Consider the following 15894-nt stretch of genomic DNA (forward strand, 5'->3'; position numbering starts at 1 on the left):
ATCCTGTCGTAGGCGTTGTTTTCCTTTCATCACAGAATGTTCTGTGGGGTAAAGATCTGGAGAAAAAGCCGGTCATGGCAGTACAGCAATGTTAAACTGCCTCAAAATCTTTGTTTGTTGGAACACGTGATATTATGAGCACCGTTCCACAACGTCAAATATAATTACAATCAACCATGTCAGTGAGCCTGATCACCCGATCCAATTCAGTCTCCTCTTGAGAAAAGTGTTCTGGGCCTATTACAGACATGTACAAACAAATGAGACCGCCTCCGTGGTCTAGTGGTAGAGCGTCCGCCCGGAGAGCGGAAGGTCCGGGGTTCGATCCCGGGCCGCGTCATACAAAAAGACGTTAAAAGATTGTACTTGTTGTTACCCTGTCTGGCGCTCGGCATTAAGGGGCTAAAACAAGGACTGGTCGGCTCGGAGTCAGTATACTGTGTCTGAGTGGGGTATTCATGTTAAACTGCGGCATGGTATCTCAGTGAGCTAGCACTTTAAATCGGCATCAGTCCGGACTAGTACAAGCAGCCACACACACACATACACGTGCATGCACGTCGCTATATAAGTGCAGTAATCTTGGACGCGACGTTAAACCCAATTTCACCTCACCTCACCTCACCTCACAAACAAATGACAAAGACCCTACCCGTGAAGATCCGGGTTAGTCACGTCGTGACGTCGACATGGGCAATACGGCGGTGTTTACTGGCCGAGGAGAAAACTGTTCAAGGCTTAAGTACGCAGGGAACTGATGAATTGATATGTTGGAAATGGAACAAGTTATGACTGCCACACAACATAGATTACAAACAGATAATGTGTGTAATTCAACATGTGAAGTGAAGTAGGTTGCTTAAAGCATACATTACAAGTGAGGTATTGTGTTAGCCTGTGTAAACGCACTTGAGTAACCTGTTGTGCGGCCCACACAACAAACACAGTTAACACAGCTATCGGGAAGTGTTTATGTACCCTCTCAATGGCGGTAGACGTGTGCTTATTGGTCGTATTTAGCCAGTATATGTTATGCGTGTCGCGGACAAACTATTAGATGTGGATATCACTTTCCGCTTACATTTGAACCCCACACCCCCTTGGGGATGTCTTCATAATTACCAGATAAGGGGTGGAGTGTACAAACCCCCACTGTTATATGTGCAATAACTCAACAAGAATCAACCCGGGATACCACCCCATCACCAAACCCCAACACAGACACGCTTCTACCCCTAAATTCCCCGAACACCATCCATTTTTATTTTTTTAGTCGCATTTCTTACCCCTGAATCCCGAATACTTATTAATACAATTCTCAAAAGCATTGAGAAAAGGATGCGATTTACAATTCAATTACTAAAAAAATGTGGAAATGATGAAAAATACAAAGGATTTTTTTATACATGCCAACTGGGTGTACGAACTTTTCAGCCACCCCTCGTATGTATCTGACTGTGTTTGACGCTGCTTGTACAGATCCCGTGAAGATCCGGGATAGAATAGCAACCCATGCTTGCCGTAAAAGGTAACTATGCTTGTCGTAATATGCGACTAACGGGATCGGGTGGTCAGGCTCGCTGATTTGGTTGATGCATGTCATCGTATCCCAATTACGTGGATCGATGCTCATGATATCAATCACTGGATTGTCTGGTCCAGACTCGATTATTTACAGACCGCCGTCATACAGCTGGAAAATTGCTGAGTGCGGCGTTAAACAACAAACCAACCAACCAACCACAATTGGAGTTCCGAATACCCTCCAAATAGACCCCTGAATCTCGCGTACCTAACGGTGTCGGCAGCCTCAACTGTGATGTCGCAATATCCAAGTTGACCCATCTGTACTTAGTTTCCAGTCGGCCTTAACGCTTCGATGGCGGTCACCTCAGTTAAGCACAGATAAAATATAAGAAGTCGTAAACGGATGCATGAAGCGGACACAATTTATGGATAACAACTTCTTTATTTACTGCATGTAAAGGCGACGTATCGGTATAGATCATCATACCGTGGTCACATGACCTGTTTAAAGTCGGCCAGGGACTATTTTACCACGCCTTTCACAAATGGATTAGGGCCACAATTTGTGAATAATTAGTCTCTTAATAAAACAAGAACAGTTCGATAACCAGCTAAATCGGTCAATATTCTCAAGGTCAGATGTAACCCCAAAGTGGCTTTGTTTCGCTATACGTGTAACTCATTCCAGCGTACACTGCAAACACGAAAGGGTTTTTCCCCTATATGGTCATTGGACGGAAAAACGACTAAAAATTCATTAACATTGATAAATTGGTCAGAGTCTAGAAAGTGTCCGGAAAAGCGTCGAGTTTTTCAAATGGACGGAAAAACGATGCTCTTTGCTCCGCCTTGTACAACTGTTAACGGCCAATCAGATGGCGCTGGTCCCCCGACGCACGTGATCCCCAAGGCTTCCTTTCGGAAGCATTAGGTTTCGTATTTCTGGCATGCCTTGCTCTAGTATCTGTCGCGCGCAGTGCAGCGAGATTTGCTAATTAATCAGTTTTAGGATATGTAACATGTTAATGGAATTCAGACACGGGCCGAGAAGTCAAACCAAACCATGTTTCGTACCTACTGTTTGAAAACTAGATTAATGTCACACTGAACTCATAGCCTCTACATTTCATTTGAAACTGAACGCGAAGAGGCTATAAACGTGGTCTAACATTAATCTGCTTTTCAAACACAGTCAGTTTATCTCCGTTCTACCATAGACGATTATTTCAAAATCGAACTAGTTCGTGCCTTGCACAGAAGACTGTATAATCTGGCATGACACAAAGTTGAATTGAACTCGTCTGTGAAGGGGATGTGGGTTCCTTTGATACGTTTTCTAATCATTGTAAGTAAAAAATATTCGTCAAAAGAAACAAATATTTTTCACTGCAACAATTGAATAGGTTGAAATAAGCAACAGATTGCTTATGGGGGAAAGGCCACTAGAAACAAGGTTAACTGTTAGGCAAGACGTGCTACAGTACCCCTGTCAACACTACATCGAGTGGCCTGACCTCAATATTTTCTTAAGAGTAGTTGTTGACAGTTACAGAACAGTTTGAAATGTCGAAAGAGGCGAACTTGCCAGTTTTTACATTTGTGCAACTTTGAGAAGATTGTAGTGTTGTCGTTTGAATAAGTGCGCAGTGAAGCGGTCATAAAATCAGACGCATTTTTAAAAAAATCCAAATTGATTATGTCTAATGTTTTTTGTGATATTATTGATTGTCCATTCAAATTCGTGTATTTCACGAAGTCATGGCAGAATACTAAAGTACTCACTCTCCAATTTGGCAACTTTAGCAGAGTTGCGACCCTAAGTCGTGCCAGAAGCCGCTGGTCGCTGATTCGAAACCTTGTTTCTGCGTTAAACAACGAACAAACAAACATACAAAGTTGAAACCGAGTAACGTACGCTGGGGTTTCGAAGGTCAAGGTCGCGTTTGTTGAAGACTACTGCTGCAGCATCTTGTCGTGCAAAAACGTAACTGAGCTTCACTTCCGGAAAATGCACATGAATATAGAATTCTTTACATATCATCCGTGTTGTAGTCTTGTCCAGTATGTCTGTGTCCAACGTCCATATTACACATTTGTGCAGATTCTTTCTGTCCAACATACATCGGCACCGTCTCATCAAAATCATTTTTCGGCCTAATTGGGTCGGTTTCCAACATTTCGTTTTTTTGGTCACCCCTTGCAGTCACATGACTTGGCTGTAACATCCGCCGGAAGTAGTATCTGAGCACTGGTTGCACAGTAAAGTAGCCAATGGCGGATCCGAGAATCACACAAATGAATATCCATACATTGAATGACATAACAGCTAACATCAGCAGATAGCTCACCAGGACTCGGATAATGTAGAGAAATGTGAGGCAGACGTGGAGTTTCTTTCGTTGTCGCTGTGTGGAGCTGAAATGGAAGACAAGAAGATGATGGTGGGGCGAGTTGTCAGCATAAGGGTTGTTATTTTACCATGAGGTGGAGTGAAATTGGGTTTAACGTCGTGTCCAGTATTATTGCACACGTATGAAGCGACGTGCATGCATGTGTGTGTGTGTGTGTGTGTGTCTGCTTGTACTATAGTGCTGCCGATTTATAGTGCTAGCCCACTGAGATACCATGCCCCACTTTGACATGAATACCCCACGCAGACACATTATTCTCCGAGCCAACCAGTCCTTGTTTTATCGAGCGCCAGACATGGTAACAACAAGTACTACCTTAAAAGGGTAACAACAAGTACTATCTTTCAACGTCTTTTGGTATGACGCGGCCGGGGATCGAACCTCGGACCTCTACCACTAGACCGCAGAGGCGGTTATTTCACCATGAACGATTAAGAGGGAATTAATATGTATGACTTATTGATAGTATTCTGACCTGTAAGACGCGCTCTGTTCCTTGTAGAAGAAATAACCATTGATGAACTCGAACAACACCGTGGCAATGGCGGACACCAATGACGCTGTTGCCAGAACTGGATCATATAGATGCAGATATGAGGAGAAAGACAACGGCTGACGTTTGTTTGTTGGTTTGAGCTGAAGTCAGCAATATTCCAGCTATTTTAAAGTGCCTGTCAATAATTGGTTCTGGACCAGGCAAACCAGTGGTTGATGGCATGAGTAACCACCAGTACCACTGGGCTACAGTGACATACTTGTTTGTTTGTTAGTTAACGCCGCACTCAGCTATATTCCAGCTATATGACACCGGTCTGTAACTAATCGAGTCTGGACCAGAAAATTCAGTGATTGATATCATGAGCATCGATCCATGCAAATCTTCACGGGTCCGGTGACAATCAATCAGCAGTCACAGTCGATTTCCGTGTTAGTTCACTCTTACGACAAACATCAAGTACTCACAACAAAATACTCGACAATGTATTGAGCACATACTGACAAGGTGATTGTTTTTAACCGACCGCTGCAGTAAACGTTATCCCTCAATGTCTATCTTGATATGTTTCCTGTTAAAATCAGTTCCAGCTGCTTTCTTATAGATCATATGACACATGTTATTTGCAATCCGATTCAAGCACTTATCATACGTCCTCCTTGCTCTCAAACTTCAATCATGATTTGTGAAGACGGCCGTTTGTCGTTTAAAAAACAAGGACACCACTTCTGGCGTTGATTCTCTTGTGCTCCGTAGTGTGAAGTTAAGGACTCGTACTTTCCTCGTTTTTCTCACATTAGAACATTTGTTTGTAGTCGTAGACTGCGTTATGGTCATAGAAATAATAAAATCATCAAACAATGATTTGAGACAATGTAGTAATAGATGCAGTATAACTGTAATAAATAGATCAGTGCTTGAAATGAAAGGTTGACGTTTACTATTACTAGAAACATCTGATTTAGTTCTCACAATCAGAAAGTTACTGATAATATATACCCTGTACGGAGTCAGTATCCCAGATGTGGCCGAGGAAAGGCAGTGAAGAGGAGGCTGCCAGATACATCTGAAATACATGCGTAATGTGGAGTGTACGTTCTCAAAACCTCAAAGGATTTGCTTGAATTGTTTTTTTGCAATCTCAGAAAAGAATCCAATTCTGCCAAAACATTGTAACATTTTGTAATCACTATCCTACACGACAAAGTTAAGGGGGGGCATGGCCACCAAACTGGTACCCATGTACTTGCATCCTATCTTCGAAACCGTCAGTGTTTGCTAAAACGTTGTTTAATCTGGGTTTTATGGTAGGCGTGTAGTGGACACTTCCAAATTTGACGGATATCCGACGCTATTAACTACTTGAACCATATGTTCCCACGTATGTACGCGTGAACGGAGCCTAGTGGTTAAAGCGTTCGCCCGTCACGCCAAAGACCCGGGTTCGAATTCCGACATGGGTACACAATGTATGAAGCCCATTTCTGGTGTCCCCCGACGTCATATTGCTGGAATATTGCTAAAAGCGGTGTAAAACCATATTCACTCACTCACATGTGAACACTTGATTGGCCTTTGCATGTGTTTGTGACGGGTGACACCGGTGGGGCAAGATACGCTCGCCCTTTCTCGACACCCCTAGTGTCATCACTATTTGACAGTGATTTGTGGTGAGGTGAGGTGAGGTGAGGTGAAATGGGGTTTAACGTCGCGTCCAAGATTATTGCACTTATATAGCGACGTGCATGTACGTGTGTGTGTTTGTGTGGCTGCTTGTACTAGTCGGGACTGATGCTGATTTATAGTGCTAGCTCACTGAGATACCATGCCGCAGTTTAACATGAATACCCCACTCAGACACAGTATACTGACTCCGAGCCGACCAGTCCTTGTTTTAGCCCCTTAATGCCGAGCCCCAGATAGGGTTACAAGAAGTACCATCTTTTAACGTATTTTGGTATGACGCGGCCGGGGATCGAACCCCGGACCTTCTACCACTAGACCACGGAGGCGGTCGACAGTGATTTGTAAACCCGTGATCATTATATAGTCGGAGTGCCACAGTGGATTCAGGTTTCTGCACAGATTGCTTATGATAATTATGATCAAGAAAATGGTGCCATTGCATTTATCTCAGAGTATTTACCAATCCATATATCCAATAATCTTTAGTATTTAATCTCACCATGATCCAACTGAAATACTGTTCAAAGAGGCGTACTCTAATCTGGTAATCCAGACTTACTTATTATCCCCCGCCCAACAAAGTTGGCGGGGTATATAGAAACGGGCTCCCTCCGTCCGAACGTCCGTCCGTCACGTTTCGTTTCCGGAGTATAACTCAGAAACCGTTTCTATTTTTTTCCTGAAACTTTGCAGGTCTGTCAAGTACATGCTGAACTGGTGCCTTTGGCTATTTAGAAATTTTAGAATTTTTGTATTTTTTACGTTTCCATGGCAACAAGATGGACTTAGGTTCCAAACTCTTCTTTTTTTTACAATTTCCATTACAAGTTCCACCTCGGTTACAAAAGGTTAGGGTTTGTTTCGATTTAATTGTGTCATAAATTCTGCAACAGGGGCGGGGGATATAGCCACGTTAGTGGCAAACTCTTGTTACTCTAAACCCTCACCTGATGTTTATGATGAGTGAGATGACTCGTGTTGTGTTTGTGTGAACTGGCATCGTCATGGGTGAGGTCATTCATTGAGCGAATATATGTTTGACCACACGTTCACCCCCTGGCGTCACGGCAGCGTTGAGTATCGATGTTATGTTGGTGTTTGGGAGCTGAAAGGTGCAACGTAGCGCAGTTCAACAATCCAAGAATTTTATGCCCCAATTCTAAAAACACAATCGAAAGGAGATGTCCACCCAGAGCTTTTTGGCCAATCTTCTCCACCACAGCGATGCCAGGAAAATACATCCTCCCTGTGAATGAAGCATGTATCTACCTGAACTTGAGGGGTTGGTGACAAATTATGGTGTCATGAACGAGGAATGCATGGAAAGTTCTGAGCCTAACTGCAATGGACTGCGTTGCTAGTTATGTTTCAAAATAATCCCTTCCGAGTCCCCCACATATTTTTTTGCCAGCGATACAGGAATAACCTTGTTCCAACTGATGTGACGCTTCTCCTGGTGGTGTAGGAAGTCCTCCACGGCAGAAATAACGTCTTAGAATTGGTCTTCAGCAACCCGGGCTTGTCGTAAGATACGACCAACGGGATTGGGTGGTCAGGCTTGCCAATTTCGTGGATCGATGCTGATGTTGTCAATCACTGTATTGTCTGGTCCAGACTCGATTGTTTCAAACCGCCCTCACATAGCTGGAATATTGCTGAGTGCGACTAAAAACAAATGATTGACAACATGAGCATCGACCTACGCAACTGAGATACGATGACATGCATCAACGAAGTCAGCGAGCCTGACCACCCGATCCCGTTAGTGGCCTCTTACGACAAGCATAGTCGCCTTTTACGGAGAAGCATGGTTGCTGAAGACCTCTTCTACCCCGGATCTTGACGGGTCACAGCTGTGTTTGAAGTTGCTCGGACACAGAGATGCTGTAACGCTTCACACATTGTGTCTTCTGATTACCTTGAATCTTGGGGGATAGAACTTGTCCCAAGTACTCTTTCAGCGGTAGAAACTAACATTTTAGTCCACTAGTCCTTAAAATGATAACAAATAGCAAAACCCTTAAAAGTGGCAACTTTGTACCCGTTCCTGTGATACATTAACTATTGGGCAATTTGACAATGCCTATAGTACAATTGCCAATTTCTGCCGCTGCTCATTGCTCGCAGTAACAGTCGCCTGAATGTATCGGGATGGTTCCTTGTCGCTGGTCGTTCAGTCTCGGTTGTTTACAGGATGTAATATCGCTGATGACTGCGACATTTAACAACATTCACTCACTCTGTCAAACGAACATTAAAAAAGAGCTGAGAGCAGGTGCGTGTGGACCACATCGTGTGAGGTTCTGGTATCGTGGTTATCTGACGTACCCTGAACAGTGGCATAATGAAACCACACGCACTAACGGCATTCGTGGATGGATCTGTACCAACTGGACGTATCATCTGGGACACAACAGTACCCTCAGATCAGCAGCCTTACCTGCTTGTAATAGATCCTGTCCAGCGTCGGTTGAGACTATTGTTCCACGAAGGTCTCCGAGTTAATTACTTGATAAGGACGACCGTGAGAAACTCCATACCGAAGCCAGACAGTTTAGTCTGAGATGACCTCTCACCCCTGACCTAACCGAGTGACCTTAACGTGGCTTATCTCCCGACACATACTTGAATAGAATACTGTTGGTTCAAATGTGTTGTGGGTTCAGTTGTTGCGCCATCTGCGACAGATGATTGTGAAGCCACCGATCAGTTTTGTTGTCAGCAATCCCATTCCGATGTCTGTCCCGGTAAGATTAATAGATCCTGGCCATTCGTCACCACTCGCCCCTTTCCGTAACCCACAAGAAGACTCGTACCCCTATCGATGAATGTTATGTGCGAAAATACGACAAACCAATAAGAATGCACGTATGATTTCAAGTTCTTCGTTAAAGAATCCCTCTGAAATAATTTTTGATTTTACATATGTCTTGCATCTAAAACTATACCCAAGACACAGTTAAATGTGTTCAATCATACTGTAAAATTCCGCACGTCCCAGTGTACTTTAAATTGCATCTGAAATATATATTATACATGGGGATATAATATGTGAACGATTACACAACGAGTTGACAATTGTTTTAGGTATGCCCGTTTGCGCTAAGACGGAACCCGGTCGCAAAAATGGCCATGAGAGGGGCACGAGTCGCTATTCGGCTTGTCCCGGAATAACACGAGTTGGTTACGAATGAGATCCTGGCCTACTTGTACGAAGCGATCCTAGCGCTACGACGACTGTAAGCCTTTATAACACAGTTGCAAAAACGATTACCCGTAAAGATCCGGGTTAGAATTGGTCTTCAGCAACACATTCTTGTCGGAAGAGGCGACTAACGGGACCAGGCGGTCAGGCTCGATGACTTGGTTGATGCATGTCACGGTATCCTAATTGCGTAGATCGATGCTCATAATGTCAATCACTGGATTGTCTGGTCCGGACTCGATTATTTACAGACCGTCATCATATAGGTGATATATTTCTGAGTACAATGAGTTGCAATGCCCTTAGCACTACGATCGCTTTGCACAACTGGGCCAGGTTAAACAATGAAATATTTCTCTTTCAGGTGTATTACCATGGCATATGGGTTTCCTTTGTCGGAAAGCGTTTCCCGAGTCGATTTTCTAATTCGTAATTAGATTGTTTATGTGTTTTTTTAGAAAAAGAAAACAACCGAGTAGATCTTGATTCTCCAAGAATCCTTACAACAATGGGCTATCACTTATCACTTGTCTGGTGTAGTAATCAAATCATTGTTCTTATCTGAAGTTGAGCAGCTCATAGCAGTGTATATTTGATGTGTGATAACTGATATCATATTTTATCATATAACAGGAATGTTTCTAGGCAGGATAAAGCCAACGGATAACAACCATATCCGTTGGGGTCATATGCGGATAAAGATGCAAATATCAAAGGTCAAGTAGGGACTACTTTCAGTGTTTATAAACAAACGTGGAGTCGCCCTTGTCATTTGGCGATCGAGTCAGAATTAACCATCGGGAATCTTGAGAAACAGCTGGGATAGTTGCTATCATTATCAAAAGAATAGTCTAATACACTGACAATCAGTTTCTAACTGTGCCGTAGCTGAGGCATTTTACAAGTTTTGGCAAATTTGAGAGGACACCAGCCAAGCGGGATCAGTTTCCATATCTCTGCCTGTAGACCTCTGCGGCTTGGAACCTTTTCCCCAAATTAAAACAGTTGGATTTGGCCGAACTATGTCCGAATTGTTACCTTGTTTCGTTTTGTCGCTGTGTGTACATCTGACTGCACTTCGTAACATTATGACAGGCAAACTCTAAACAAACGTGTCGCCACATAGACTAGGGTTAGAGTAGCTTCCCTTCGATAAAGGGCAGTAACTCTAGCGGACAGACAGATGGATTGCAGCGAAAGGCAAGAAGAAATAATTTGTGTAGGTCATTGATGCTTTGCCTATATAAAGTAACGCCAATGTATAAGAAACAGCTTTCAGTTGGAACTATATTGACTGTTGTCATTGTCCGGCTGGCACACCACTTACCTTCTAACGTAATGTATATTAATGCGCACATTCCAGAAAAACTTTAGTTAATGTTTGTGAGAGATGGGAAGAGATATTTCGAGCACAGAATTGAAGAATGACATTATAAACTGACGTCCAAAAGAAACTTTACCAACTGAAAATATAAATTTCAGACAAAGTATAATTTGTTTTTCGATGAAGTCTATCTAAAACACATAACCTAAATACAACAATAGTGTATGCAGAAAATGTTAATCGTCTGTTACATGTTTGCGAGATAACACGCGAAAAAGTGAAAAACACGTGCACCACGGACAACTGCAAATGCAGGTGCGGGTAAGGGTATAAAACGATTGCAATGGCAAATCAGACATCCACAGTGATAAAAAAAACACAAAAGAAATGCCACGACTCACAGTCGAACAACGTGAACGAGCCTTGGGTATGGTACAGATGGGAGCCACCCACGTCCATATTGCACGAACCTTCGGTTGCTCCCGTGTTGCCTTTACCAACTTGATGCAACGTTACAGACAGACAGGGCGGACCGCTGACAGGCCAAGAACAGGCATACCCAGGGTGACAACGCCCAATGATGACCGGTACTTGCGTACCTTGCACCTCCGAAACCGCTTCATGACAGTGACGTCATCGGCGACAAATGCCTTAGGTCACAGGGTTAGTCGACAGACAGTGGCCAGGAGACTCAGGGGCTCATGGAATCAGGGCTTTCAGACCATACAGAGGACAGCTATTGACAGCGCAACATCGGCGTCTGCGATTGAGATGGGCCCGGAATGTACGACGTTGGCAACGACGTGACTGGCAGAGGGTTGTCTTCACTGACGAAAGTCGATTCTGTATGTTTAGGGCTGATGGAAGACAACGTGTTTACCGCCGAAGGGGTGAACGAACGGCGGCGTGTTGCGTGCAGGAGGTCGTACCATATAGTGGAGGGAGTGTCATGGTATGGGAAGGGATCTGTGGGCAGGAGAGGACACCGCTGGTCATCGTTGACGGAAACTTGACAGCTCAGCGTTATATGGATAACATTCTTCGTCCAGTTGTCCTACCATTTCTCCAACAGCAGCCACGTGGTGTCATTTATCAGCATGACAACGCTAGAGCCCATACAGCCAGAATTGTCACTAACTTCCTCGCAGCCAACAACGTCAACGACCTGCCGTGGCCTGCACGCTCACCCGACATGTCCCCCATAGAACACCTCTGGGACTTGATGGATCGTCGTGTTCGACAACGACCACACTCTCCAGCCAACCGGCAAGAACTGATCTTGGCCCTCCAAGAAGAATGGCGTCAAATCCCACGTGACCTCATCAGACGACTGACTTTTTCTGTGCGTCGAAGAGTTTTTGCGTGTATTGAGGCATTTGGTGGTCACACACGCTACTAATGACTTGTTATTGAACGTGAACGATTGTTTATGTACTCTGCCTATTGTCCATGATTCTGAAAGCTCGAGTTTTGTACCACACCCAACTTTGGGGGGCTCTGACGTCATTTTCGGTCGCGGTATGGTTGTCATTTTCAGTGTTGATTATGTTGATATATTGATCTTCTCAATACACTTTACTTCATGCATGTATGTTTTGTTGTTTTTGAGCAAGAGTGATTTCAAACTCTGGTAAAGTTTCTTTTGGACGTCAGTTTATGATAAAGTGGTTATCACGCTTGTGTGTTTGGGGATGGTAAATATCCCTATTAGGAATAACACCTATGTATTGTGCTCGTCAAGGCTCGTTAAATACCATGTTTATTCCAAAAACATGATATTTACCATCCCCACACTATATGAATTATATATTTCCTTAATTTGAACACAGGTGTGAATATTCATGAACGTTGTGAAATTAATATTTACCTTAACAGTAGCTTTTTATTTAACATTGTGTCTAGAGCATCAACAATGGACAATGACACGACCTGTCCTGGGGTTACTGTGTCATATATAGAGTGGAAGAATGTTCACGATAAACTACAAAGCACACTATGTCAGTGTCAGGTCAGTCTCACACATCAGTGCTGGCCATAATGTCTACCGCATTATCTCATCTATCTTGTTCTGCTTAAATAATCACACAACAAATTAATAATTTGTTTTTTTGGAATCTCATCCCTCTTCTCACTCATTGATAACTCTGATAATGAACATGCTACGTACCGTAACAGGCGTATTGACCCGTTGACAGAGAATGGAGACACCGCCCAAATTTGCTCGCTAGGTGGCGCAAGTGTAGAGGTTATAAGCCGCAACCGGAAGTCAGCTTTCAAAGTTGCTCGTATCGACGATTCGATCGGCCATTTGTGAATATGCCAACGCTGCGGTATTGAACATTTCGGTTCTGAAAGCCCGTAGTGATGCAGGCCTGAGACGTTTATTACTTTGGCGAAAGGCACTCGCACGTGCATGGGCTGACAAGCCAATGTGTACTTAAGGAAGGAATCTGGGATTTGATCTCACGATCCTGGCACGACTAAGGGACGCTACTGTGCATCGAATTGCGGCGCATTTAACGATTGGGTCACCAGCGTCCCAGATCAAAGATTGACTGACTACAACGAGGATCAGCACCGGCTCAAAGAAGTGACAGTTTGGTTCTACTCCACTTTTACAACAAATCCCGCAGCGTCACGGCACCATCACCAGAAATGGGCTTTACTCATGCAGTACACTGATTTTAGATCTTTCGGGTGATGAATATCTTATATCCACTGAACTATCAAACATAGCAAGTCTAGATTGCCCCAAGCTTCTGAAATTTGGCATTGTTTTAGGCTGAATTTGGATTTTATTTGTTATTTTGTATTTTGTATATTGTGTGTGTGTGTGTGTGTGTGTGTGTGTGTGTATATATATATATATATATTAAGATAACTTAATTCTTAGGAACAGATGTTAGTCTATCTATCCCTGCCTCTGATGTGTGTATGTGTGTCTATTCAGAAAAAGACATACAGCAAGGGTTCCCATTTGGCAGAGAGACACCTCGTTACATAAATAATACATGGGGATTAAACTATTTAAAAAGACCCTAGTGCAAAACATTCACACACAAAATAATTAATCTCTAGCACCACATGGTATTGAACATCCTATTGAATAGTTAAAATATTATTGCAGGTCTTATTGCAGCTTTAAAAATCAAATCTTGGCTGGATAGTATAAAACCTACTTTCTGTAAATGACTAACTATCAAAATCAGATTAAAACGACATTTAGATACAAATTGAAAACTGTGACCTTCATATTATAAAATATTACTTTCAATTAATATTTCATTCTTACAAAAGGGGCAGGTTCTCTCGGCAAGTGGTGTTGGTGTTGCGTCCGGTCTCAACTCTGATAGGTGCTTCACCACATGTGTAACCTTGAAAGATCGCTTCCTTGAGTTCTCGGGAGGCTTTTGTGGACAATTAGTTCAACAACGTAATTCTTTAAAAGTACACTATGTTGTTAATTTATTGCCACCTGTCCCACGATTGCTGTTCGGTAATTCCACGCGTTTGCAAGTAGAAGCTGTACAAGTTGTAGAAGCGCTCGTAAAATGAATTACGAACAGACCTAGCGTTGCATTGACACCATGTGTCAGGCAATCCAATAAAACGTTCAGATCAGTTTCCGATTCTGCTAGTAGCACTCTATCACCAACGTACGCTATTTAAAACGCCAATTGTTGTCTCGTTGGTGACTACTCCGCTTGATTGCTGGTTTATGGCAGAAATTCGATCATTCATGAAAAACCGTAAAAAGAATCGGTGGTAGCAAACATCCTTGTTTAAGACCTCATCTCACATCAAACCATGGTATTTCTCGTGTCTCGGGTAACTACTAGTATTCAATCTAAAATTTGGTTATAACTAGGTCTGATGTTGTCAATGTATTACAAGCTATGTAATACGCTCGTGGTAGCGTAGCAAGAGAGGAATGCTCAGTTGAGTTGCAAAAAAACCAGTTGTTAAATGTCGAAACAGTGATTAAAGGATTAGCCAATAGTACGTTGATTGACTGCTTATTAATTATTTGACATTAAGTAAATTGTTACCACGTGTCAGTTGATCAAACAGACTCGACAACTATCAGAAACACCTAAATGAGAAACGAACACGAGTAATAATATCCAGAAACGCTTTTCATTAGAAAAATTTAAAAAATGTCACCTGTATATTGAACCGCTCTAAATGGAATTTATAGGGGTTTTAAAAGTTTAATTTAAATTGAAAACGCAGTTCATTTAACTCCATTCTTCAAGGACAAAATGAAACCTGAACTCTTTGAGGTTAGCGAAGAGGCATAGGATTAGTCCATTGTTTTGAAGGGGTTGTCAATTTCTATTAAAATAACACCGACAATAGACTACAATCAAATTATGGCGCTTCATAAGCTTGAACATTTTTTTTACATCACTATGCTTTGCTCGCATACACGTGGGGCATAGATAGTGTATGCCACGTCGGGAGCATGAAGTGTTTACTGGAGAAGAGTAAACAAGCCATGCAAGGTTTACCGTATTGCCTCTACTAGACGCCGGGCCCCTAATAGACGCCGGCCTCTAATAGAAGCCGGGTCAATTGTTCAGTGCAAAAAATAGAAGCCGGGCCTCTAATAGACGCCGGGTCGATCAATTGATACAATTAATGATCCCTTTTTGGGACCTAAATTCGTGGTCATAGTGAGATTGGGGTATTAATAGAAGCCGGGCCTCTAATTGACGCCGAATCAAAGGCTTGTCTGAAATAAATTGAGTCCCGGGCGTCTAATAGAGGAAATACGGTGGTTCTACACTACACCTATTAGGACGTCACGCCGCCCATTGTGATGCAGAAAATATGACGTCAGAGTCGGATACAGAAAAAACGCCAAATTTCAAGCTCTCTGATGTCCCCAAAGCATATTCTCCCAGTCGATTAACGCTATCGTGTTTTCTGCCAAAAATGTATTACCACATATACTTTGAATAGTGTAGTTGCCGGAAATCTACATTTAATAACCTGTATGAACTGTAGTGAGTGAGTGAGTGAGTTTTGGTTTTACGCCGCTTTTAGCAATATTCCAGCAATATCACGGCGGGGGACACCAGGAATGGGCTTCACGTATTGTACCCTTGTCGGGAATCGAACCCGGGTCTAAGGCGTGACGAGCGAACGCTTTAACCACTAGGCTACCCGGCCGCCCCTGTATGAATTGTAAAGAATTGTCAATTTATATGGATACAGGGTATGTGCCTAATATTGAACATAT

The 15894-nt window shown here is 42.9% G+C and overlaps 1 protein-coding gene across 1 annotated transcript; it reads right to left on the reverse strand.

Annotated features, from left to right (window-relative positions):
* Window positions 1–2492: 2492 nt before the first annotated feature.
* LOC124142232 (copper transporter 2-like) lies at window positions 2493–8659 on the reverse strand. Its single transcript, XM_046510572.2, has 5 exons — window positions 8561–8659; window positions 7068–7225; window positions 5434–5500; window positions 4414–4510; window positions 2493–3942 (listed from the first exon to the last, which is right to left on the reverse strand). The coding sequence occupies exons 2-5, from the start codon at window positions 7140–7142 to the stop codon at window positions 3558–3560; spliced, it is 624 nt and encodes a 207-aa protein (XP_046366528.2). The 5' UTR covers window positions 7143–7225; window positions 8561–8659; the 3' UTR covers window positions 2493–3557.
* Between the last annotated feature and the right edge of the window lie 7235 nt (window positions 8660–15894).

This window comes from Haliotis rufescens, unplaced genomic scaffold (genome assembly GCF_023055435.1).
Source record: "Haliotis rufescens isolate VD_foot unplaced genomic scaffold, xgHalRufe1.0.p SCAF_2, whole genome shotgun sequence".
Classification (NCBI taxonomy): Eukaryota; Metazoa; Mollusca; class Gastropoda; order Lepetellida; family Haliotidae; genus Haliotis; species Haliotis rufescens.